The sequence below is a fragment of the Rhynchophorus ferrugineus genome, unplaced genomic scaffold, assembly GCF_030347505.1.
Source record: "Rhynchophorus ferrugineus isolate W39M unplaced genomic scaffold, kcgeb_rfMv2 rfM3, whole genome shotgun sequence".
Lineage (NCBI taxonomy): Eukaryota > Metazoa > Arthropoda > Insecta > Coleoptera > Curculionidae > Rhynchophorus > Rhynchophorus ferrugineus.
In genome coordinates, this window is record NW_027472582.1 from 60,688,803 (window position 1) to 60,716,551 (window position 27,749).

General features: G+C 29.2%; 4 protein-coding genes across 8 annotated transcripts; 2 read left to right on the forward strand and 2 right to left on the reverse strand.

Annotated features, from left to right (window-relative positions):
- The first annotated feature begins 183 nt into the window (after positions 1 to 183).
- On the forward strand, positions 184 to 5,866 carry LOC143192986 (tumor protein D54). 3 transcript variants are annotated; one of them, XM_076398886.1, is made up of 5 exons: positions 184 to 343; positions 2,220 to 2,469; positions 4,595 to 4,654; positions 4,807 to 4,936; positions 4,995 to 5,866. In XM_076398886.1, exons 1-5 carry the CDS (start codon positions 319 to 321, stop codon positions 5,106 to 5,108), a joined length of 579 nt encoding a protein of 192 aa, XP_076255001.1. In that variant the 5' UTR covers positions 184 to 318; the 3' UTR covers positions 5,109 to 5,866. The 3 variants fall into 3 exon arrangements, with proteins under 3 accessions (XP_076255001.1, XP_076254999.1, XP_076255000.1); XM_076398884.1 differs by lacking the exon at positions 184 to 343 and adding an exon at positions 758 to 1,279; XM_076398885.1 differs by lacking the exon at positions 184 to 343 and adding an exon at positions 767 to 1,279 and having other exon boundaries at positions 5,025 to 5,118.
- Positions 5,867 to 5,960: 94 nt separating this feature from the next.
- Positions 5,961 to 6,790, reverse strand: LOC143192988 (uncharacterized). Of its 2 annotated transcripts, none has more exons than XM_076398889.1 (2): positions 6,502 to 6,790; positions 5,961 to 6,444 (listed from the first exon to the last, which is right to left on the reverse strand). In XM_076398889.1, the coding sequence occupies exons 1-2, from the start codon at positions 6,689 to 6,691 to the stop codon at positions 6,005 to 6,007; spliced, it is 630 nt and encodes a 209-aa protein (XP_076255004.1). In that variant the 5' UTR covers positions 6,692 to 6,790; the 3' UTR covers positions 5,961 to 6,004. The 2 variants fall into 2 exon arrangements, with proteins under 2 accessions (XP_076255004.1, XP_076255003.1); XM_076398888.1 differs by having other exon boundaries at positions 5,961 to 6,447; positions 6,502 to 6,784.
- Positions 6,791 to 6,973: 183 nt separating this feature from the next.
- Positions 6,974 to 10,978, forward strand: Stam (Signal transducing adaptor molecule). Of its 2 annotated transcripts, XM_076398880.1 has the most exons (10): positions 6,974 to 7,206; positions 7,531 to 7,691; positions 7,760 to 7,999; positions 8,553 to 8,661; positions 8,724 to 8,915; positions 9,041 to 9,157; positions 9,211 to 9,384; positions 9,449 to 9,654; positions 9,716 to 10,005; positions 10,059 to 10,978. In XM_076398880.1, exons 1-10 carry the CDS (start codon positions 7,158 to 7,160, stop codon positions 10,195 to 10,197), a joined length of 1,677 nt encoding a protein of 558 aa, XP_076254995.1. In that variant the 5' UTR covers positions 6,974 to 7,157; the 3' UTR covers positions 10,198 to 10,978. The 2 variants fall into 2 exon arrangements, with proteins under 2 accessions (XP_076254995.1, XP_076254996.1); XM_076398881.1 differs by lacking the exon at positions 7,760 to 7,999 and having other exon boundaries at positions 6,983 to 7,206.
- A 669-nt stretch (positions 10,979 to 11,647) lies between these two features.
- On the reverse strand, positions 11,648 to 23,872 carry LOC143192985 (isocitrate dehydrogenase [NAD] subunit gamma, mitochondrial). Its single transcript, XM_076398883.1, has 6 exons — positions 23,587 to 23,872; positions 17,632 to 17,804; positions 16,537 to 16,696; positions 13,923 to 14,082; positions 12,036 to 12,307; positions 11,648 to 11,973 (listed from the first exon to the last, which is right to left on the reverse strand). Exons 1-6 carry the CDS (start codon positions 23,765 to 23,767, stop codon positions 11,741 to 11,743), a joined length of 1,179 nt encoding a protein of 392 aa, XP_076254998.1. The 5' UTR covers positions 23,768 to 23,872; the 3' UTR covers positions 11,648 to 11,740.
- Positions 23,873 to 27,749: the final 3,877 nt, after the last annotated feature.

The window sequence follows — 27,749 nt, forward strand, 5'->3', positions numbered from 1 at the left end:
AAATAAAAAATTATTTTAAAAATATACTTATTTATTTACCAGAGTAGTACATATTAAATAAAACATAGATATTTTTCTATTTATGAGAATCAATACTTATTTTTTCAAATAATTAATAGATAATTTAAAATGTTTTTAACATATGCTCTGTCAAATTTTGTACGAATTAAAGACAGAAGAGGGCGCAGATGAATTAATGCATTGGTTTTGTGTCAATAGCTTTGTCACAAGTTTTATGTTTTTGAATTAATTTTTCTTCTCGACGGATTGTAAATACTGGTTATCATTTGAAAAGGTTTATAGTAATCAATCATTAAGATGAGTAACATCAGTCCTAGTACGGGTAAGGCAGATATATATATCAAATACTTAGAATTATTTGCTTTTGAACCATAAGTGTATTTTTTATCGTTGATTACTCAATATTTTTCATGTAATTAGTTCCTACTAATGGAAACAAATTATATATTTCTTTCAACTTTACGTAAAGGTAATTTTATTCAATATCCGATTTATTATTGTTTTGTGACGTGTCAAAGAGAAGGTATAATAAAAAAATATCACCCACGTATGTATGATTACATTCTTATACTTTGTACCATTTTTAAAAAATAATTATTGTATTTTTATGCTTATACCAATAAGGATCTGTGAAATTCTATTTAGTTTGTTGCAAGAATTGAGGCAAGTTTGGTTGCATATCTTATATTTTTTGTCTCAGGTGAAAGTAAAATAATAAAAAATAAAACGGTACTTTGTTCCTGATTCTTGTAGCGTGATGTGGTAACGTAGTACCAGCTCTTGGCAGCTGGATTGACAATTTTATCAACAGTTTTATCATATTTTCTGTACAGTATGTGAGTCCAAGGGTTGTTTATTTAAAAAATGACTGATGAGGGTGAGACTCCCAGTTTGGATTATATAGAAGATCCGTATTTCAATCCACAAGTTAGTACATCGACGCCTAGTTTAGATGATTTGGACGATGACTTTCTAGACGAATATGATTTATTAGAAAATGAACTTGACATATTTGATTTAAGGCAGCTAGAATTTGACGATGTCACTAGCACTTGTCTCCACAATGATGAATCGGTTAATGTAGAAACTGAATTTTTTAATGTTAAAAGGGCTAATGCAATTATAAGGGCATTTTTCCGAAACAAAGTTAAAAAACAAGTCAGGGTACGATATAGTGATTTGACCAAGCCATATTTGGCGAAATTACCAAAAGACAGTAGTTTTAGGAAATATTTAGATATTAGTTTAAGTGAAAGTGGTAAGTACTCCAATTAAAATTGAGAATATAAATTATTATAATGAATGTATTTTAAGAGTATGTTTATATATGTATTTGAATTAATCTACTACTATTAAATTACTAGAATATGTTGAATGTAGATTTATAAATATTTATGTAATTTGTGGATGTATTTCATTATAGTATGTGCTATTAAGGGTTACTTTTGTTACTGTTTAAAATTATTCTATTAGTTTGTAAAATGTGTCAAAATTTTTTGGTTGCCTATATATGTGGTCCTTAATTTGAAGGGCTGATTTTAAAGGGTTACTGATTTATAAGCCCGAATTAATGATATATTTTGGAAATAGATAATGATTGATAAGTGTTTTGAAGTTAACCAATAAACTTAACATTTTATTAGTTTTACTTTTATAACATGTAGCGGTGCCCTTATCTGAGCGCAGGTTATACTTTTGAGTAAACTTTGCAATTCAATCTATTGTAATTAAATTTTGCGATGCAATAGCTTTTGAATAATTTACTATACCATATATATATATATACATATATATATATATATATATATATATATATATATATATATATATATATAAATTTTATTTTGTTTATATTTGAATATATTGACATTGACAATAAATTTTACTAAATATGTCACATTTAGGCTGAATATATACAAATAGAATTATCGAATCGCTGTCATCTCAAAATAAACCTTGTTTATATTGTAATCTCAGAAAGTAAAAATAACATTTGACCTTATTTCTACTGAACGTTCGTCTTTTTTAAATGAGAATCATGTTCTTTGGATAATTAAAATAGCCCACTGTTATAAACATTATTGCTTGTTTATTTTAAATATTAATAGCAATGTTATTAGTAGGTAAAGCATAATTTCGTAACATCTATATAAATTCAACAGTTTAGAATATTTTAACAATTTAAACTATTTTTCAAGAGGAAGCAATGGCCGCTGATCATGTCGCTCCCGATTTGTCTCACTTGACTGCAGAAGAGAAAGAACAGCAGGAAAAAAGTTGGCGCGAGGAATTGGCTCAAATTGAAGATGAAATCGCCACGTTACGAACTGTTTTGGCATCGAAAATGCGCCGTAGTGCAGAATTGAAGAAGAACTTAGGCATCACCTTCTTGAAGGAAGTGTCTGATGATATTAACCAAGGCATTAAAAACGTGAAGGAGAGCAATGTGTAAGTAATAATTATTTGTATAATTATACATTTTTTTATTAAAATTGTTATTATATTAATACATTTGAAATATTTTATAATGTATAATAATTTTTACCATTTGCCATGATACATTGTTATTAAAAGTTGTTTTACTGTTTTAAATGCTTGGGATACATGGATGTGGTAGAACTTTTAATAGTAGTTCTAATTGGTAACATACCTCATAGGGGCTGTCCATTTATTGCATAAATAAATTTTTTGGTCCCTTTCCGCTCATAAGCAAAAAAGATAAGAATTGGTGTACCCTCTATCATTTTTTGAAATTATAAACTTAATTAATAATACAAACACATTATTATGATTTTACATAAAAATCATGAAGAGGATAAGTTCCTCAGTTTTATAAGAAAAAAATGTGTCCCTCTCCCCAACATCCCCCTACCTTCTACTTTCTTTTTTATTCTTGATTTTAAAATCCTGATTTTTGTTTGAAACATATGCATTTTACCAGTAGTAAGTACAGTATAAATCTACGTATTGTCGTATTTTAGTACATGCCCATACTGTTTAGTTTCCATATACTTTGTTTGACCTTGATTTTTTTTAGCTTTAAAGAAATTGTTTTTGTGATAAAGTAAAATATCAGCACCCGTTATTTTATTCAAGCATTAGTCATGCTCCCATCATATTGTATACATATTTTGCTAAAATAACTGTAGCTATAAATTATTAAATATTTTGAGCGATTTACAAAAAATATATATTATAAAATACAATGTTTCTAATTTTCTACGATTGATGTTTTGCCAGATTCTTCAAACTTACAGTTACTTCCCAAAGCTAATATTCAACGTATATTCATCAATTTCGGTGACTAGATTATTTATTAGTCTGAAATAAATACAAACATTTTCGGGTAACAGATTTTCATAATATTTAAATATTCTCACCATACACAGAGCATATTTTTTTCATCAACCTGCGCCCTGTTTTTCAATTTGTCCTATAAATTTTATAAAATAAAAAATGCCTAGAAACTCCTTGGGAGCCTTTAGAGGCTTAGTTTACCTTTAGTTGCACTTGTTATTTTTTTTTTACTTTCTTTGCCAGAATTTTTGGAAACACATGTTCATTATTTATATATTAATATTTTTATATGTTTAGTAAAATCATCCAATGTAGTTAAAATGCTCGATATATCAGTAGCGCTTTTATGAGAACTCGAGAGAGATGTTTCCCCGAGTATTGCATTTTAAACAGGCACTCTATTTTATGTTTTTAAAGCATATTTTTTTTTTGGAAAATTTAATCAATAGTCGACCTAAAAGTTTTCATAGTGAATAATTTTTGTTAGTTCAATAATATTTTGATTGATCTGTTACAAAAATTCTGTATAACTTGATGGAATAAATAACTATTAATAGTTATAAGCAAATCTTATATTCACCATTTTTACTTCTCATGTCAGTAGTTAAGTTTTTATGACCAGAATTGCAAAATAAAGAATTCTTTGATTGAAGATGGAATTTCCATCAGGTTAAGGTGTTTTCAGTTCAAACAATTTCATTACCTTTCATACAAAGCATATTGGGCTGCGGTGTATATTTAAATTGGCAGAATATTTGTTTAATTTTCTCTTAGGGATCGTATAGATAAATATTGACAGCACTTCCATAAATGGGCTTAAATTCATTCTTTATATACTGTTAAAACATCCAGATCACACTTACAATCACAATTTTATAGGAAATTGGGTCATTCTTTGATTTTTAATCAAAAATCCATACATGTAAACATATTGGGTTCTGAATATTAGGTATTTCTGCCTCCGGAGGCAATATCACAATCATTATTGAATCAAAAGGATTAGAGAGTTAGCAAACAACCTTTTCAAAAGGAATGCAGATCCGAATGAATAAATTTTATTAAATCCAGATTAATGTACTGCACAATACAATTAGTTGTTAGGTGAAGGGGATTTGAGCGGAATTTTATTTATTTGGACTATATAGTTTCTTTGACAATATAGTTTACATAATTTTCTATTAACCAGTAATTTTTTATTCGAAAAATAGACATCATATTTTCATACACGTTTTCTTTTTTACACTCCTTTTTATTTATTTTCCTTTTATTTATATAGATATCAGACTGTTGAAAGTAAAGTAGAACAGGTTGCTAAGGCTGTTGCAGATGCTCCACTGTAAGTAGCTTTTAATTCAAAGCCAAATCTGTTACAGGTGTTGTTTTGGTATAATAAATTAATGCTTTTAAAATTATAATACATTTTATTGTGAATTAACGCAACTTTACTTTATAGAAACGTTAAAATGAAATGAAAATTGTTTATTTTAGCTATCAAAAAACTACATCTCTTATTGGTGGAATAACAGGGAATATTTCAAACAAACTTGGACAAATGAGACATTCTGACTCTTTTCGTTCATTTGAAGAAAAAGTCGGCACCGCATATGAAAATGTAAAAGTAAGTTTTATGGTTATGATGTTTGAATTTATAATAAAATAAATCAATCCATATTCAGGGTAAAGTAGTTTCTCGTTCTGGTTCTCAGCAAAGTGTCAACGAAGAGGCAAGATCTAGGTCAGGATCAGTTGCAACCAGCCCCACTATTCCAGAGGAGAAACCAATAGCTTAAGTGATAAGTAGCTTTGATGATATAACCGTTCTTGTTTTGGTTACTCTATATAAAATATGTTTGGTTAAATAAACCAAACATATTCCATATTAGGAGGCATTTAATGTGTTCCAAACAAACTAACCAAAAATTGTACTAAGAGTAAAGAAGTAACCAAAACTTGAATTAAAACCACTGAATTAAATATTTGTCTCAACCAATGAGGGCCTTCAAACTTTCTTAGAAATTATAGCATACTAATTTAAATGTTAGTATCCATATAGTTTCTTAGTTTCTAAGGGTGAACGTGAATTCAGTTTAATATATTTTATATATGTTACATAGTATGCAGAATATGTATTTTAATAGTTTTTCTATGAACATTTTTTTAAAAGACTTGCCATCTTTTCACTGGATATTATATATTTTTTAATGATATCTTATATATTGAAAAGCCCATATTCTTGTGATTAAAAAAAATGTATGGCCGTTAAATGCATTTGCTTAGATGTATTGTGAAGAAAGTTATTGCTATGTGAATCAAATTCCTATCATTAATTGCTTAAAAATTAATTGTGTTGAGCTTACACATAATAAATAACTTAAGACTTATCTACATCAATCATAATTTTATAATTAATTTTAGTTGAAAAATCTATATTATGCTCAATGAACTATTTTTGCATAATTTTGAAAATACTTTAGTTTATTATATTTTCATATAGCATTTTTAATGTAATTTATTTTTATTGATGAAATAAAATTGCACTTTTAAAATGTCTTTGTTGTTTTATTGGTAGTATTTAGATGCCACAGTAGTATGTACAAATTATATTATATATTAATTTAAAATAGGGTAAATAAAATCATAAATTACAGAAAATATTACTTTAATGTACAATATGTAAATCTTAAAATTATGAGAATAATGACTGAAGAAATTCATTTCTGGTTTGTTTCTTATCTTCTGCAGTGTCGACAGTAGCTTCTGTCGAGATATCATTAATATTTTCAAACTCCTTATTGACACTGTCTTTTTTCTTTTTAGCTTTATCCAGATTATTGGTAAAGAAGTTAGTTTTCTTTTTAGCCAACTGAATTTCTGCTTTGAGTTTCTTACTCCTAGCTGCTTTTTCATAAGCCAACCTTTCATGTAAATGTGTCCATTTAAAATTTGATAAATACTTTAGGTTCCACATATAGTCATAGTGTTTAGATTTTTTTCTGTTACTAATAGGTGTATTATTTAATAAAGCTGCAACTCTTTTGGCTACACATTTTTTTTCAAATTCAACCCAGCCTTCTGTAAACTTTTTAGTGGGCTTTCTTTTCTTCTTTTTAATGTCTCCATACTTGACTTCTGAAACAAATACCTGTCTTAAATGTGCTTTCTTTTAAAATAACAATAACTCACCTTTATTAGAAAGCTGTAGATAAACTCTTCCTAGTTTTCCAAACTGACTAAAGCATTCTCTTATTGTAGTAACATTCATATAAGGTGGTATAGTGGATAAATATATAATCCCTCTCTTGGATGGTTTATGTATTTTCTCATTTTTTTGAAGACTATTACTACCAGAAGGTTCATTTTCTGTTTCTGTCATACTTTCTTTATATTATTACAATCTGATTACAATACAAAAAAAATAAATCCTCACAAAATTTTTATATTTTTGGTACACTTCCCATTCTTCTTCTTTTATAGCAAATGGCATAAAGCCTATTTATTTAATATTTATACATATGTATATTTTTTTCCATTTTGTGTTCGTTTATATTACATATTTAAAATATAACTTAATTGTATTAAAATGAAAAATTAGATTGATAATTATAATATTTGTTGATCATTGTTTATAGAAGTTATTTTATGTTGGTTACCCTGCGAGCATATCAAAATTTATGTCTAAAAATCATGACATTCCTTCGTCTATAGGAAAACAATTTATTGATGTACTTGATTGTATAGTTGTTTGTGATGTTGATGTTATGATTCAGACGACAATTAAATAATTATCGTAACTTGATCAAATTTTTACATTTACATTTTGTCTTTGCCATAATAATACAATGGGACTCTTTGGAAATAAAGCAGATTCTACAATTCAAGAAATAGTTGGTGAGTCACTGTTTTTTTGTTAAAAGTATTGCCATATTTTTAGTAATGTGAAGTTATGAACATGGCTAAAGCCCTATTTTTAAATTATATAGAATTGTATGGATATATTTTGCAATCTATTGTATATATTTATAGTAAATGGAACTAAAACAGAAACTATTTTGTTATCACTGATTATATTCTATTAGCCATATTTGTTGACCTTAAAAACTTATTGAAATTAAATTAAATCGAATATTTTATATATAAATTGAGTATCAAATACATAAATCAGCTAATGTTATGGCTTACTATTTTAATTTTCACTTACTATTATTTTGATAGATGAAGCTACTAGTGACAAGTCAGTTGAAGATAACTGGTTAAAAATAATGAACACCTGTGATAAAGCAGGGAAATCTAGTGAGAATGCAAAAGCTTGTTTAAGAGCAATTGTTAGAAAGTTGTACAATTCTGACCCCCATGTTGCTTTAAAAGCTGTTACAGTATGTATTTCAAATTACCATTCTAAAGTCTAATTAAATTCATTAATATAGCTTGATGATTTATTTAGGTTTTAGATGCATGTGTCAAAAATTCTGGTAAAACTTTTCATGTGGAAGTAGCTTCTAGGGATTTTGAAAATGATTTTACAAAATTGATGCATAAAGCTCATCCTCATATTGCAAAGAAACTGAGAGAATTGTTGAAAAGATGGGCTGATAATGAATTTAAATCAGATGCCCAATTAAATCTGATACCTACTTTGTATGAACAACTGAAAAATACTTATGACTTCTCTTCCTCTGAAACTGTAAGTATCATTCATATTTAGTGCAAAATATGTATAGGCTTTTCATAGACTAAGACAAACATTGTGATGAACATTAACATTAAATTGAATATATGATTCATTCTAGACAGTACATTAAGCATAAAAACATTGTTATTTTTCTCAAAATAATATCTATCTTTAAGTATTCTCAGTTTAATTAAGAGATATGCTTTTATCAGTGTGTATTATCAATTTTGTTAATTATAATGAACTTATTATTTTCTCTAATTACGTGAGTATTGTAATATGAAGTCAATGAACTATGCATAAAAGAGATGCATGTAGTTATATTAATATAGCATTTTATGTATATAATAAAATCTATATAACTATTTGTTGATAACAAGTAATATCCTGAAAAATATTTCCATATGAAGGCTGTTTGATACTAATATAAAACTTTTATAATATAATTATAATTTGTCAAATGGCATAAGTGGAATCAATATAACTAATAAATAAAATAAAAATGATGTCGAATAAGTTATGTCATTATTAAACGCATAATTACAATTTAATATGCATCTTTTAGCCTGTTAAAAAAGGAGTTCCTAAGAGCACAGATCCTAATGTAGTTGAGTCCCAAGAAGAAGAAGATGATATTTTAAGAGCTATTGAATTATCTTTAAAAGAAACAACAGGTAAATTAAATCTAAAAGAGAAGGATGTAATAAAAATAGTTTAATATGTTTCTGTAATCTAGGATCACCGAGAAACACAAATACAGGTATAAGCAGTACATCTTTATATCCATCAGTTAATAATATGCCAGCCCCAACATCAAGTACTGTTGCTGCAGCTCCAGCTCCAGCAAAAGAAGCTAGGAAGGTTAGAGCATTATATGATTTTGAAGCTGCGGAAGATAATGAATTGACCTTTAGTTCTGGTGAAATAAGTAAGTTATTATTATTATATTAACATCTAATACATTTTCTAATATTTCATATCATAGATTGAGCACAAATATATCTTTATTTTGTACTACAATTTTTATTAATCTCTATTTTTAATCTACTTTAGTTCTCATATTGGATGATTCAGATCCCAATTGGTGGAAAGGAAGTAATCAAAGAGGAGAAGGTTTATTTCCTGCTAATTTTGTTACTGCAGATTTAACAGTAGAACCTGAGAAATTTTGTAAGACATTTTTATTATACTTATTTAATTTATTTATTTATTTTTTATTGCAGTAATTGATAAAACAAAGAAAATGGTTCAGTTTAAAGAAGAAGTGAAAGTATTAGAAAAAGAGCCGCAAGAAATAGAAGTAAATGAAGATAAAATTGACAGGTTATTACATTTGTTGCATGAAGCTGATCCCACTAATCCTGAAACAGATACAGATGAACTATTAAGTCTAGAAAGTAGGTTTTTCATATGTGATTTTCTTGAGTTAATTTCTATAATATTGCTTAATTTTTATTTTAGGAGAAGTAAATGCTATGGGCCCTTTAATTGATTCTGAGTTGGAAAGGGTTGATAGGAAGCATGCACAACTTACACAGTTAAGTGCAAATCTTGTTGAAGCTCTTACTCTTTACCATACATTAATGAGGGAACCTTTATTGTCTAATGCTGGAAAAGTTGGGTATGAACCAACTTATGGTGGATATATTCCACCACCAAATGGCATGGTAAGATATTTAAATTTTCTGTTATTCAAAAATATTCATTGGTATATAATTTTGGCCATAGTATAATAATATACCCATGGCGGGAATGCCTCAACATCCACCACAACACTTAGGTTACCAAGTATCAGGGCAGTCAAGTTTACCTTTTAGTCCTCACCAATTTCCTATGCCTCAACATGTGCATTCAAACACACCTAATACTCAGGCTGCTATGATGCCACCAATGGCTGGTCCAGGTATTCCTAACATTCCACAAGGATTAGCATTTAATCAGTCACCTGCCAACTTCCCCCCAGTAATGGAGGATAGAAGAATGGAAGGAGCAATGATGCCTCCACAATTTCAGCAAAAGTAAGAATATTGTACATTTCAAAATATGGTAAGCGTTAAAACATTATTTTTAGTTTACCTCCAAATTATGGTCATCTGCATATGGCACCACCTCAGTTTGCTAACAGTGGTCCAGTGTCCCAAACCACTATCCAAAATGGTCCTAATCAACCACCACAATTTGTTTCCTCAAGTACTCATATAATGCAGTGATCTGCTATAATATGATATTTGAAGTTGTAAATTGTCTTATGAAAGATGGTATCATTTTAACTTAAACTGTTTTACCAATATATTGTTTACCAGCTCTTGTTTTACACATTCCCTCTTTTATAGAACAATTTACAAATTCAGGTCATTACTATTTCAAAATTATAGTTTTGCTGCTGTTGCTGCTGTTTATATTGCTGTTGTATTTTCAAGATGACACATTTTGAAATAACAATGGTTTGATGTAAATATGAGATATAAAATGAAATGTGATTTATTTAGTTTATGTTATTTACCACTATGTAAAAAAATTAGTATACAGAATATCAAAAATTATGTCAGTCAAATGATTTTGATGAACGATGGAAAATGTATGAGCAGATCATGTTGTGGGTAAAATGGTGAGATCTTTTAGTAAAGAGCTAAGTTAAAGTACAGAAGTGAAGGATTTGAGTAAAAAAGGTATGTTATGTGAGATTTTTGTCCAAAGAAAAATGGTATATATATATTTGAGCATTATAGTATTTTCAGATATTTGGAGCTTTTATCACTAAATGTTATTTGGTTTTAAGTATATTTTTATCCATATCCTATAGATGATTTTATTTTAACATAAATATATTATTTGTTTCATTATACTATGAAATTTTTGTAAAACTATTTTTTTCATGTCTATTACAATTTCTCGTATATAACATGTAGGTATGATAAATTAATATTATTTATTGTTCTAGGTTACTTTTTTGTTCTGTAAAAATATCATAAAAGTTATTTTAAATAACAAGTGTTCTGTTTTTCTGTTGTAACCTACCCTGTTGAAGTTATAGGGCACTTGGATCATTTTTACCAAATAAGTAAGTTGAGTTAATGATAATAAGTTAATAAGTAAATATAACTTTGAAATATTCAATAGTAACTTTAAAATTAACTTTATATATACAACTTGGCTTGATGCCGAGTCATCGGACGCTGACCCAGGAAAATCAACCATCAAGGAATAGGTCTGCTAAGTTTAGACGTTGTGAAATGACCGAAGTGACGAAAATTAAAAAAAAACTACAAAATGATTTTGAATGACCGTAAATTGAAATCAAATGAAATAACAGACACTCCAAAGATATCAAATGAACGTCTACATCATATCATTAACGTATATTTGGGTATGAGAAAGCTCTATGCAAAGCGGGTGCGCGAGCTCACTTTTGACCAAAATAAACGACGAATTGTTGATTCGGAGCAGTGTTTGAAGATGATCAAGCGTATTAAACCCGTGCGATATGCGATTTTTGCATCGATATGTGATTTATGAGGAATAGTCGAAGTTCCATGACACCAACAGTAGCGTATGATTGAGGAGATACTCTTCCAAATAGCTGGTTATAGATTGATAATGATAGCAATGATAATGAAAATCTGTTTTAAAAAACAGGATTGCTGATAAGAAAGTATTCTAAAATTTGATAAATATTTATTTGCAATATCAAAAGCAGTTTTTTTAGAATAAATATATTTACAATTAATTTATAAAAATACACACAAAAACACTTTAAAATTGTAGTACATTTGAAGTTCTTAACAGCTCGGTAATATTATTCTTGACGCTATTTAGGACTTCCTCGGTGGTATTTGTACCTCCCAAATCTCCGGTCTGAATTTTGTCCACTGTTAGAGTTTTTGTTATGGCCTTATCGATTAATTCGGCATGTTCATCTTTGTCTAAATATCTGAGAAGATCGATGGCTGCTTTAAGCATAGATATTGGATTCATGAATTTACTATCTGTAAATAACATATAGTTACGAAGGATAAGAATATGACGCTGATTATTAAGTAATACTAACCAAAGGTAATGTGCCTCGATCCAACTTCGAACATAGCACAACAGCTTCCGTAGTTTCTTCCGGATAATAGACCGGGTCCACCGGTCAGCCCTGCTGCGATGTTTGATAAAATATTTCCATACAAATTTGGCGTGACGATTACATCAAATTGCCATGGATTTTGAACCAACTGCATGGTGCAATTATCTACGATCATATCATTTACTGTTAACTCTGGGTACTGTTTGGCTACGTCTTTAACAACTTTCAGAAATAATCCATCTGATAATTTCCTAAACAAAAATAACTATTTAGCAAAATAAATATATTTAATATGGCACTTAATCTTAAAGGATTTTTATTAAAAATTAGTGGATTGAAGGCGCCCATTAAAAATTATTTATGAATTATGCAATTTGAAAATGTATTTCTTGAAAATGATATAGTTCAAACGTTCGGGACACTTTTGAGTCTAGGTGGTAGGGCTGATAGGTTTTACCATTACCATCATAACACGGCTATTTTAAGCGAATGAAAGGGTTTCTGATACTTGTATTTTAGATTCTTTGCTCTTCCAGTAGTGACAGTTTTGTTTGTTTATGTGTGAGCTAAGATGAAAATGAACTTCATCGCAAAACAAGATGTTGGTAAACGTTGAAAAGTGCTCATTTACCTGGTTTACAGAACCCTGACTAGCATAGTGATGGTTTAGTTCTTGTATTAACTGAATTTTATTGGGTTTTCCTGTAAAATTTGGAGGTTCTCAAAATAAATTTGGGTTGTCACGAACTGATTGATCAATATTTAATATATATACCGAAAAAAATTATGTATATTTTGATTTTTGTATCCGCGAATCGATAAATCGAATAATTTTTTTGGTATTTTCATAAGAAGTGAAGCGCCTTTCAGACTTGTCTTATACGGCGGAACAAGTAGTAGTCAGAAGCAGCAAGGTTTGGAGAATACGGCGGATGGTTTAACACTTCCCATTTTAATGTTTCCAAGTATGTTTTTACCGGTTTTGTAATATGGGATTGAGCGTTGCTATGCTGAGGAATAATGTTATTGTGTCTTTTCTCTTATTTTGGCCATTTTTTCGCCATTTTTTCGCCAGTTGTAGTCGATAGCGATCCCCATTTAAGGTTTCATTAAGTGATGCCTTCAAATTGTTTTGGCTGTGCAGAACGCTCTTTGTTTATCTTCGGTGTCGCGACCAGCATTTTTAAAGCGTTGAAACCAGTATTCATATGTTAATATCAATGGAGCATGGTTTCCACAAGCTTCACACAGCATTCGCTGACCTTCATATTGAAGTAAAAATGTAAATCTTCCCAGAAATCACTTTATTCATTACATATTTAGACATATTCAACGCACTGAAATTTTTTACATTTTTAGATTATAATATACTATTTGGATTGTGTTTCGACTATCTACTGTCAATAACTTATGCGATAGAAGTAGATGATTAAAAAAGACCTTTAAAAATTGATTGGCTGAGAAGTTGTAAACTCTTGCAAAACAGTTTTTCTATTCGTTTTTGTTTGTTTTCTCCGAATATTTGTGCATTACTTGCATACATGTCTCGTATATATGTTAGCATCATTATTTATGTTATATATTAAAATTGGGCGTTGCCAAGTTTACGCTTTTTTCCTAGTAACCCCGCGCGAGATCCGTAATTTCAGCCAAGTCGCGAATATAAACGCGGCAAGCGGCACACATTTTTTGTTCACACTTCAATATGAAGTTAGTTACAATGTGCCCAATTCGATTTAATACACACTAACAGCATCTATTGCAAATCCTTTAAATTTAATTTATGGGCCTGATACTTAACATAATTACTGTTGTTAGTTTTATGATTAAAGATACAATTAGTGAAATGAGCAAATAAGTACTTACATGATGTTTGCTTTATGCACGACCGTAACTTTTTTTCGATTTTCTTTCATAGCAAAATCAAAACACCATTCTGCAAATCTAGCGGTGTTCTCTTGCGTTATTATCTTCAAACTTTCGACCACACCGGGTTTGGCTTCGTGCTCTAACATTGCGTATTCACCTGCATCAAATAATGTATATTAATATTACAGTATGATGTCGCAATTACGACGTTCAACAACCAGATTCTTTGATAAAATAGCGCGCAGTAATCCAATCCCTTTATGTGTTGTGAAACAGTTTTTATACCATTTACCGTTTTTAATTTTTGATATACGGTATGTTTCCGAATTCAGAAAAGAATTAATGATTTATCACGTTGCTGTATATTATCTGCTAATATTTTGTATTATAAGACATGGGCTGAAAACTCCCGGGCGTATCAAAGAATACGCGGTTTTCTTTGTTCAAAATTAATTTTTTTCATTTACATAACCTCCATCAAGAGCCACACAGTCATTCCAGTGATGCTCTAACATTTCACTACCACTTTTGTAGAACGATTTATCTTTTACCTCAAACTAGGGATGTCACCAATTGCTGTCGACTCAGATGACGATTGTTTTGATTTCGTAGTAAAGTGATGGATCCATGTTCCATCCATTGTCGCATATCAATGCAAAAATTCCAGTTTGTTAAGTTTATACATGGCCAAACACTGCTCAGAATCATCAACAAGTTCTTGTTTTTGGTCAACAGTGACCAAGGCGTCACCCACTTTGAACAGAGCTTTTTAATAGTTAAATGCTCATGCAATATAAAACCAACACGTTCTTTTGATATTTTTACGATGTTAGCCAACTCACGCGACTTAATTTTTCGATTATTCAAAAACTTTTTTTGTGGATTTTTGTTGATGTTTTCTGGTGTTACTATCTCATTTGGACGTACACTGCATTGCACAATTGGTGTCTCTACGATCACGTTCGAAGTCAACAAACCAACGTTTTGTTGTTGTTTCAGATGGAGCGTAGTCGTTGTCATTTGAACGGTATTTGTTTCCATAAAGAAGCGGGGTAAAATTAAAACATGAAATTGTTTTTGATGCATTTGTTTTGAAAATAACAAAAGTAGTGTCTTAGCACAATAGCCCACAAACTTATGAAAATTTTAACAGCTTTCTTTTGAAGGTTAGTACTAATTGAAAATGCGGCGAATGCAATAAAACTGGCGCCATCTATATGTTAGGCCCGGGACATTTCAGCCCATATGTTATATATGTAACTTAAACATGTTTGTTGGATCTCAGGAAAATACAAAATGAAACCTCTACTTAATTTAAAAATATTAAAATGTCACAATGGATGAATACCATTTTTTAACTGATTACAAAAGTATAAAGGCTAGTCACATTTAGCTATTCCATTCAATTCAGTTCAGTCATGTATCATTCAAATAATCTCAACTTACCTACAAATTACAACTACAGAATTATAGGTTTTGGACATTTTACAATATGTTATACAACTAAATCATATAGCAGACGTGTAGTTTATAGGTCAAGATATCTTCAAAATGATACAACAATACTATAAGGTACATAGGACGCATTTAGAAACTTTCTAAAAAATGTGTTATTGGACTCATGGGCCCTGATGTTCATATATCCAATATAATTCTTCCATAGGATGAAGTGTTGAATCTCTAATCTTAAAACGATCTTGAATATTAGTACTACTGCAAATAAAGTCTACAGATGAGCTTCATAACAATGGTGACAATAACAAGGTAATTTTAAAGAAGTTAATAGGGTTAAAGCACCAGGGTTAAAGCACCACTCAAAAAGTTGGTGGGTATTTCAGAACCAATTTGAAACAAATTACTTTATTCTCAGCACAACTTCTGTTATTTTTAATATACATAACATAAGGCTTGCAAAATATTCCTGCGGTTATTACATCTTTGTTTGGTAAAAATTGCATTGCACAAAATAATTTTTTGAGGTGTTAGATGAAATAGAAAGTGTTAGAAATAAGATGAATCTAAATATGGCAAATAGACTGGATGCTGAAGCAATTTATACTTCAATGTAATGGTTTTAGCTAGTTTTTTAAATTTATATTATAATGATATATTATTTCTAAGAAGATGTCTTATGCCGTACATATAAAATAGCTTTTATAAGGAGTTAGAAAAACAATTAGTAAAATAATAATACAGATGTTATTCATATATAGAAAATATAGGACATTGGCGCCTTGACCGATTAAAATATTCATCAAACGTATTTTATGAATAACCATATGTAAAGTATAAAATAGATTGTTTATATTCTTTGCGATTAACCCAATATAACAAAATATTTATTAGCCGGTATAAACATCTGGCGATAAGAACATAACATTTTTTTTATTTAAAAAACTCAATAAAGAGCGAATTAAATAGCATATTCTTTTAGTAAACAGCGTAAAAAAATCATATATTGTTTAGTTGGGGTTTTTTCCTATTTACGTATTTTTTTTGATAAAAGAGTAAATAACAAGATGATATCTTATTTGAATAACGCTTAGTATAACATTGTCAGTAAATAAGAGACGTGGTTGTCGTTTTATGTTGAACACCCGTTGTTTCTTACCTTCTGTGTTTTGTCTGCAAATGAACATATCCAAATTTTGATATTTCGCCTTCACATTGGGATAACTCTTGATATGTACTATATATACGAAAAGGTCCAATTCATTTCGCAGCATCAGGTTAGGTTGAATACTTGTAAGGTGTGGACTGGCGATATTTCCCTGAAAATATAATGGTTATAAACAATTTCAATGAGATTAAATATGAAATAGTACATTTGGCCATAAATAAACGATGACTTTGTGTCTTTTAATGACTGATTGGACGATACTTTTACATCTGACCACTAAAGAAATCATTCGTTGTCTCTTTCTGTCATCTTTCTGTTAACAGCTTTATTGCATTATGGAAATATTGAATAATATTTTAAGCAAACCAATTTTCAATCTATTTTTTGAAATTTTGATTGGACGGTGACATTCATTCCGTTAAACAATTTAGATAATATCAATTAATAATCAATGTTATTGAAAGTTGTTATTATGCTTGATTTATTCAATAATTCTTAGTGAAATGTTCCATGAAAACAAATATATACTTTAAGTTTAAATTAACAAGGTTAAATTTCAACAAAATACACATTTCCTTTTGTTTTTTAATGTATGCGTCGCTTTTTTTATTTATTTGGAGATTATTAACTGTTTAACTAATAAAATGCTTTCTATTTTGTTTTCGCGTATGTTAAAAAATGTCTAATAGGTTATACAACAATATTCAGTCGAGGTAGTAACGCCATCTGTTAGAAATGTTTCAGTACTAGTACTAATACAACAATAGTTAAATTAATGTAACTATTTATTTCAAATTTATACACCGAAATAGTCATTGCGTAGAATGTTGTGATAAGAATATTAAGTCTATATCTTTATATATAATTAATAAAACACTGGCTCAGATTGTGTGATTGACACTTATAACCTTATCAGATAACATACGGACACGAGTTAAAAAACAATATCTAATTAATTTAATTATGATTTTTATCATATGATTTTTGCGGAATGTGTTTTTTTATTTTGATTTATTTTTTCATTGCGTTATTGACGTTGTGTTATATTAGAGCCAAAATAAATCTTACGATTTAATTATGTATTACCTTCATTCCCACTCCATTTCTGTGCATGGAAATGACAGCTGATTTACCAAACTGAGCGGTTTTCTCTTCATCTTCTGTACCATCATAAGCGATTTCTTCGAAATCTACAGGTACATGGGCGGTCTTGAAAATATCTTTGACGAATGACATGAGTTTTGGGCCAGGATCTACACCTAAAATATGATTTGGTATATAGATTTATTCATATAGGTTATGTTAGAATTATTCAAGCGTTAGGGTCCCAAGAAAGATCATTTTATCTATTTATATAAAGTTTGTTCAAATTTGTTTTGTACATACGTCATTTAAATTTGTGAAATCAAAACGTCGCAATGTTGCCGCTCTGAGTTTTAGTTCAGTTTGGCTTTGACATACAACAAAATTCTAATTTTTTACTAGAATAAAATGAGAAGGAAATTATTGTCTGATTTTGAAGCGAATTTACAACTTACGGCAGGCAATACATTAAACATCTTGATGGGGTATATACAAAAAAACATTGAATAGACTATAGGTGTAAACCCAATTGTTCTTTTGCATATGTGCACATCTACAGGTCTCATTTAATTTTTACTTCTATCGTAGTACGTTTTATGTTTACTTTTGTTTGTTTATCTTGAGTTTATTTATATCTTTTTTGCCTGCCTACTTATTTATTTGTTTACATATTTATTTATCGAAGAAAATCAGTGTGTTAGGTTATTACTTATTAAAAGAAGGTATTCGATTTATTTTCTCATAGATATATTATTTTGACCCTAAAAAGTCCTTCAAGCCGATGCATCATATCTCTATTTCACTCTTCAGTTTTAAGATAGTACGTTAATGCTGCATTTAAATTAACTTTAGTTAGTTATTAGTTATTAAATACCAAATTTTTTATTTGGTATTGGCGACTGGTAATTGAGAAATTGTTTCATTTTGATATTATATGAATGTTATTGTATTATATGAAACTATGTTACTCATGGACGGATGAAAAGCTGATCAAAAAAGCATTCGGTATTGCCAACGGAATCACTTATCTATCACCAGGTAGATGGCAGTATGTTATAACCACAAATTGACAATGATTTTTGGTTATAAACAATGGATATTATTAATAATCATGCTTATGTCACATTAGACAACAACCAAACCAGTAGTAGTGCAGTTAACTTGACTTAAAACCGAAAAGATTGGTTTATCAATAAATTATAAAGCCTATTTGGACTTTCATTGGGATTCAAATATATGTGGTTGCACTAAAACATTAAGCAATTAACAATTCAATGCTGTCAAAACAGAGTTCTTCGATTAATTACCAATGTTTATCACTATGTAACTAACAAGGAATTACACGACGGCGTTGGAATCAAATGGATTCTCGAATTTATCTAAGATTTCGCCTTATAATCACTACATAGTATAAAACAAAGTCTTTTTTGTCCCTATATCCCTATGTGCGCTTAAATCTTTAAAACTACGCAACGGATTTTGATGCGGTTTTTTTCAATAGATAGAGTGATTCAAGAGGAAGGTTTATATGTATAATACATGCATAATATACTAAGGCAACATTGCTAATTTTAGAGGTTTCTAACGTGATGTCGTAAATTAACCTATTTTTTTAGGCTTATTTAGCAATAAGCAAAAACGCTGCCTAACCCTACGAGTTAGATCAAATTAGTGTACTACAGTATTGTACACCATAAAAAGGTCTACAAAAAAGTCCGCGATGTTATATGTTTATCTTTTAGGGATAACCCACATTAACCATTTTTATTGTTTACTTTTTACGTGAGAAAATGGCTTATTTACGAAGCTATTTTAAGCAATACGGCATTAATCCTTATCGAATTAAGTACCTTAAATACAGTGTGCAATTAATATAGAATATGGTTCCTTACAGCATGTAAATTAAACAAATATTTTCGGAGATATTACAAATTTAAAATTTGCGTTTAAAAATGTGCAATGTAATAAAAATTGTATGAATTTAGATATTCCAAAGATAGCAGGAAATCTTCATAGTAAGTATAGGGAAAGAGGAATTGTTTTACTCCAAATTTAATGCGTGCAGGCCAAGGGCAGTAATGAATGAACCAAAAATACTGGATCGATTTTAATCATGTTTTCATTGAGTGACATATATATTTTATGCCCGTGCAAAGTCGGAGCGGGCCGCTATGTTTTTATATACAACGTTCATATTTTTTCTGTAGTGTATTTAATTTAGTATCAGCATTGCACCCGTGCGAAGCCGGGGCGGGTCGCTAGTATGAAATAATATGAATTAAACCACAGCAATGCAGAAGCAACATAGCTACTGGATAATAAGCAGCAAATCAGATGTTGACATATGAACTTATACAGCGTATAGGTATTTACTTTAACTTAACTTAAGTTGCCTAATTTAATTTGGAAAATACATACTTACGTATTTATCTCATACTTGTCTCTCTTGTGTATTGAAGCAACACAACAATAGTAATAAATTAAGATTGTGCTAACCATAAAATAAAATACGAATACTGTGTCAGGAATTGTAATATTTCGTATAATTTTACATGGGATATTCAATGAAAAATCCAATTTACAATACTTATTGAAAGACAAGAAGAAGATAAGAAAAGGAGGAAAATTTTTCCCGGGATAAGGTAAGTATAAATCTCAAGAAATACTAGATTCAAATTATTTTTAAGACGGATTTAAAGGATTTACACCATTCTCTATTAGGACTGCAACAAAGTCTATATAGGACAAACAAACAAGAATACATGTAAATATCCGTTGAGAAAAAAGAAAAAAAAACCTCTTCACTCGTATATAACATGTAATACTTTCACAAGATGTACTACATATTTAATTATCCTAACAGTTTAGTGCAAAGTATTAAAATATTGTTAAAAATATTACAGTATATTTGTTCCTTATATCATGCTATTTATAAAAAAATGCTACGTGACAGCTAAGAGCACAGGATCATTAATATATGAAACGCTAAGGAATAAACGACGCGTTTTCATTGTTGAGCAATATTTTTAATTCATATTTACCACATATTTTTATAATAACTTTTATAAATAGAAATGTTAATTACAGTTTGCATATTTTCATATAAAAGAATACTGTGAATTTAAATTCATCTACTGTGAAGAGATAAATGATAAATTTAGAGAAGCTCCCCAGAATGGTATTGTCACAAAATTACTATCGATTACGGGTAGTAGTGATAGTTTGTGATAGTTTACTTGATCGTATAGTTGAAAAATACATCTTGAAGTTTGAGTCAGATGAGAAAGTTTGGGTTGAGAAATAAGTTAGTTTACAATATGTCACTGTTTAGTGTGAATTTTGGAATTAGAAAAGGAAATACAGCTTATCGGCTAATAATAATTAGTGTTCCTTGTTTCATGTCATATAATAATAAATTTACTGAAAGAGTTATTTCGAAGTTTGATGTTAGCGTCGCTTTTTGAAGGTGACAATTGAGTACAACATTGACCAAATTAAGTCATACTTATGCAGATGGTCTTATATATAGTATATTCAAAGTTTTTTTTTATACAAAGTCATACAAGGTCAAGGTAAATTCGTTCTAGAATCAGGCAATAGTTTCCTTCTCATTTTATTCTAGTTAAAAAGAGACACAATGCTGTCTGATTAATTCGAACACGTAAACAAATGAGCATGTTAAAGTCGCCCGGTTGTCCCCGGCTATGAGGATAAGATTATAACTCTAACCTATAAATTATTGTGGCTGTATAATTAAATGAAGTTTTTAGATGTACTATTATGTTAAAATAAATTATATTTCATAAAATGTTTGTTCAATTATTTTATTTAGATTAGAATTTTGTTGTTTGTTAAAGCCGAACTGAACTAAAGTCAGAGTTGATACGGCAACATTGCGACGTTTCGTTGTCACAAATTTAAATGACGTATGTACAAAATAACTTTAAACAGACTATATAACATATGCGTTATAAGTAAATATGAGGTGCTTGCATGTATTATGATCAGCAATATCTATTAAAGAATATGTTTGGTTTTTAAACAACCTAACCTAACTATGTTATATGTTATGTTATTATATTCATACGTTATACTGATCGTTATATTCATAAGTTATACATGTGAAGAATCCTGCTGCTGAAGCTCATCATATCCCAACTGTCAGTTTTGGTTTCAACGTTTTAAAAGTAGGGATTTTGATGTCAATGACAAAAACGACTTGGTTGGTCCTCCAAGTTCGAAGATAACAAATTGCAAGATTTATTGAACGAAACCCCAGCTTAGACTATAAATCACACGACACATGATTGAAAATGGTGTAGCAGATGTCTGTTTATTTGGAGATGCTGAAAAAGTATGAAATAATCGATAAAGGTATCACCGTGTTGCCAGAAATATGGCAAAAAGTTTTAGAAAATGATGGAGAAGATTCGGAACGATATTGCACCATTTCTTCTCGATAATCGCCTTTTTGAAGTGAAACCATTATCAGAATACATGCAAGTACATAATAAATAAATTGAAATTAAAAAAATTAAAATAAAAGAAAAATCATTTTATTACATTTTCATATTTACTTGGAAAACTTGGGAATGCTTATAATCAATAATGTTATATAGCATTTAATATTAATTTTGCTGATCATTTATTTTAATATTTCACCTTTGTTTAATTCAAATTTATTGAATTAATTTTAAATAGTAATAGTCCTACTATAATATATAATTTATGTAGTATATCTTTTTATTGATAAGGTATAACTGATAGATTGATAACAATTTAGTTCAGAATTTAAAGACTGATTTACTAAATTATATGATATGTTCGTTTATTTTAACATTAAAATTTTTTAAAAGATTTTTAACACAAAAAAAACGGTTTAAAACAAAGTATGTCTATAATAATCTTATTTAACCTATCTACTTCACGTATTTTATATTCTACCATATATACACAATTTAGCTTATTACCTATCTAAACCTATTTATCTGTTTAAAGTATTATTATTTTATTTATATATATTTTAAAGTCTCTTTTTACCAACTATGGGTTTATCACGATTGGGCCTACAGTTTAACGTGGACTCAGAACCACGGTCCTCAGCATTAAGCCTACCGACTGGCAAGTGACCAACTTTAGAAATCATCCCAGAAGACATCCGGTCTTACCCAGCCTGGTTACTAGCGTGACTGGGATCATTTTCCTTGTCGGATTTTACACTCTTGCCTAGAACATTCACAAATATTAAACAATTACAAACATAAATTTATGACCATGCCCCAGCAGGATTCGAACCTGCGACTATCGCAACATTAGGAGGACCGCCACATCGCCTTTACCACTGCGCCACCAAGCCGGTTACAGAATTATTTTAACTACTACAAACTAGTCAGTTTGAAGTCGGTGCCGAGACCAAACAATACAAAAATAATAAAATAATTTTGTGACATATACCGACTATAATGATATTACCAACAAAACAAATCTAAATTAATATTATAATTATTTAATATTATAATTAATATTATAATTATTTGGATTCGATACCGACTTGAAAGTGATCAGTTGATAGTAGTTAAAATAATATTATAAATAGATTAATATATTTAGGTAGGTATTAAGCTGACTTGTGTGTATACTAGATAGTAGTTAGGTAGTTAAGTTTAAGTAGTTAAGTGGTAAAGTTATTATGTACATATTTTGTTTTAAAACGTTTTTCTTTGTCTTAAAAATCTAAGTTTAACTGTTTTTTTATCTTTTAGTGAGTTTTTTTATTTATTTTTTGAAGTCGGTTAAATTTTTTTGATAAAAGTATTTTTATTATATTAGGACCAATGGTTTTTCTAGATAAGTACTTAGTTTAAGTAACTGTAGAGAAAAACTGTAAGTTAGTCGACAATAACTAGTAATAACGTATAAATAAAGTCAGGAAAAATAATATATCTTCATATCGATTACCTGGTAGCATTGTAACCACATATCTTCCCCCATACTGTGTCGGTTCAGTTTGTTTCAGTTTTTTGATCACTTTGGCTTTTGTTATTGTTTTGCCTTCGAACGTATCAGCCGGTAAAACAGTATAATGATAGTTTCGGGCATTGAAACGCGACGATAATCTTCTTATTACCGTTAACACCATTTTATCACTAAAAATTTTGTATAGGCGACACCACGATGAATCAATCTAGGAAACGTCAGTGATTTGAAGGTGACATTAAGACAGCCACTTTCCAACTGATACTGATAATTTTTAAAAAACATTCCCATTTATTATTATCTCAATCGTTAATAATGTTTACCGTGCGCATTTTGAAAGTTGAATCGGTTTTAAAGTAAGGTTCGGATTTAAAATTTGTTTTGTTTATGTAGTTACACCATAATATTTTTTATCGTTTGAAATAAAAATCTTTTAAATTCATTAAAAGGGACGAGAAATTAAGATATTTTAATGTACTAGTACCGATATATATTAATATTTGACAATGATAAAAATCCTGTTGTTCGAACATATAATATTTGAAGATCATATTTGTTTTATCAGATACGGGCTAATTTCAGATTTACCTTCACCAATTTATTAGAATTATTATGTGTTTTTATAAGATATGAATCTGGCGTATTACTAGATTTGGTTATATCAAGTGTGTGTTAATTTTCAAATAAGTTGCTTATAAACATTGAGATAATAGTTGGTGTCACTGACTCTTTTATTGTTGTAAAATCAATAGATATATTATCATTAAAGATGTATCTAATATTAAAGATTGATGTAACTTTAATTTATCGTACCATCAATTTTTGTTAAACCAATAGAAATTTAAATAAAACTCACCAACAAGATTAATTCGTGTGCCAGATGTTGATGAGGTATATTCTATTCAAAGTTTTTTGTACATACGTCATTAAGATGTTTGAGGTATTGCCTGCCACAATTTGTAAATTCGTTTCAAAATCAGACAATATTTTCTTTCTCATTTTATTCTAGTTAAAAAGAGACACAACGATGTCTGTTTAGTTTGAACGCGTAAACGAATGAGGCTCTCAAAGTCGTCCGGTTGTCAGATGTATGAAAAATTCTTGAAAACAATTTAGATGTACTGTAACGTTAAAATAAATTATATTTGATAACTTTTTAACAAACTGAACTAAAACTCAGAGTTGATGCGGCAATATTGCGACGTTTTAATAAAAATAACATTGCGACGTTTTCTAAAAAATAACTTTTTTTTGTTTCCACTGTATTTCACAGTAAAATGTCTATCTTCATAGTAAAATTCAGGTGCCTTTTCACTTCTTAAGATGTTTGAGATATTGCCTGCCACAATTTGTAAATTCGTTTCATAATCAGGTAATATTTTCTGTCTCATTTTATTCTAGTTAAAAAGACATACAACGCTGTCCGTTTAGTTTGAACGCGTAAACGAATGAGGCTCTCAAAGTCGTCCGGTTGTCAGATTTATGAAAAATTTTTGAAAACAATAGTGATGAGAGGTTATAACTCTAACCTATAAACTATTGTGGCTGTATAATCATCTGTAGTTTTTAGGTGTACTGTAATGTTAAATAATAAATAAATTATATTTGATAACATTTTTGTTTCATTATTTTATTTATACTGGTATTTTGTTGTATGTCAAAGCCAAACTGAACTAAAACTCAGAGTTGATGCGGCAACATTGCGACGTTTTGATAAAAATAACATTGCGACGTTTTGTAAAAAAGAATTTTTTTTGTTTGCACTGTATCTCGCAGTAAAATGTCTATCTATACATAGAGAATATTTTATTGCATCAGTTGGCGTTTGATTTTTTGAATGTCCTAGTATTCCTTGGTTTTGTTCATTTATTGTTATATTTTAAATTCTGCTTTTTACCAATGAGGATTTATCTGGACTGGACCTACTGTTTAACGTGCGCTTCGAACTATTTTCCTAGACATTCAGCCTACCGACTGGCGAGTGACCAACTTAGAAATCATCCCAGAAGACACCCGATCTTACCCAGCATGGTTACTGGCGTGACTGGGATCATTTTCCTTGTCGGATTTTACACTCATGCCTAGGACAATCACAAATATTAAACAATCACCAATATTAATTTACGACGATGCTCCAGTAGGATTCGAACCCGCGACTATCCCAACAGAATGTGGATCGTCCTGTCGCCTTTACGACAGCGCCAACCAACCTTCATTAATTCGCTCTTTCTTGTATTTTTTGCCTCCTAGAATTTTCTCTTGGTCTCTTTTGTTTTTGTTTCTAGCCAGGATTTTATAGTTTAATTTTCTTTTCGATTGTTTAAATATTGTTTTATGTGTTATTTTCTGTTCAGTTGTAGATGATATAGTTAAAATTAATATTTCAATATGTTGCACTAGTAGTAGGTTTAGCAGGAGGTTGTTTCATTTTATATACATTTTGTTATAGTTATTGCTGCGATTTGTCAGCCAGGGTTAGCATTATGTCTAGTAGAGGGAGGGGGGGTGTTAACAGAAACAGCATTCACGGTTCACGGTTCACAAAATTCACGGTTCAAAATAAGTTAAGTATAAATGAACTGATGTCTGTTGGTTGCTATAAAGGTGTTAATTTAATTATACAGTTATTTAATCGATAAAATCAGAGATAAACATGATTTTTTTTTCTTCCTTAGAGAACCGGTCATTGACAATCGGAAATAAATTGTCAAATTTGTTGCTAACAAACAGATTATAAAAACAATTGATAATCGATATCTCCATACTAGATTTCATATTAGAAATACCTGATTAGAGAACAAATACCATCGCAAATATAAAGTTGTAAGTTAATATTGAGGCGTATTTTAAATCGATTATTCTAAAAAGCTCTATATTTCCTAAATTACATAGTCAACGTCTAAATTCAATGGATCAAGATCAATGGATTTATCGTAATTATTTCTAGATGCTTCTAATTCTTTCTCGTTAATCTAAATATGTCATTGTACTTATGGATAGGCTAACCTACAGATGTGGATTGTTTAGTTCTTCTAGTAGTTTTAATCTGGCACTTCTGTTTCTCGATTTATCTCAGTTTTGAACTGTTCAATTTTTATTTCAATTGAAATATTTAAATTAACTGTTAGAAATTACTGGCGAGTGATGAGATGACAAATAAAAGTATAATTCAGTTTTAAATTTTTATGAATATTTTTTTGTTTCTGACGACAGGCCAGAAATAAAAAATAAAGGGGCAATCCAAATTGATTATTTATTAAAAATAATGGCTCTAGATATATAAAACCGTGTGTAACAGCATGAAATTAACTTGTCCTGTTTGATATGCATAACTTGTTTCTATATATAATATATTTATATAAAAAATATTAGAAAATGTAGAAAATAATGGAAAATATTTTGATTAATATATATTACAACAGTTTTTCTTAATAAATGCCTTAACAAAGTAGAAAAATAGTTAGAGTCCATGCAAGTAAATAAAAAATAATTGAAAATATTTTCATTTATAATTGGAAAACGGATATACAATGTTTATAATTAATATTTTTTCAGTTATTTATAATAACTCGGATTGTTAAGTACCGTTATTGATAAGTATCGGAGGAAATTGCTATGGTATCGGGATTTTTGTTTGTATCTAACGGATAGGTGAGAAATAAAACATATAGAGGCAATCCAAACAAATTGACAATTTATTTATTAAACAATAATTGCTCTAAATATATAAAATCGCGTGTTCTAAAGATGAATTGTCACTTGTAACAATCGAAAAAACAACGTGAAATCAACTTGTCGTCCAGCATAAGATATGAATAACTTGTTTATATATTTAAATTTATTTATATATATTTTTAAATATTACCAACCACATACTTTATGCTTTCTTTTATTTGTTTAGGAAGTGAAACAAACAAAACAATACGTATGATTAATTATTCCTTAATTGTATGCTTTTGGTATTTCTACACGAATACTCGTTCAATATAAATTAATTATATGGCACAAATAATTAAAAATGCAGATAGAAATTGGTTTCATAACAATAACAAACAGTAAATATATTTCTACTATTTTCCTTAATATTCATTTAATTTATTCGTTTTATTACTTATTCTTATGTTGCATTGTTTAAATCGTATTTT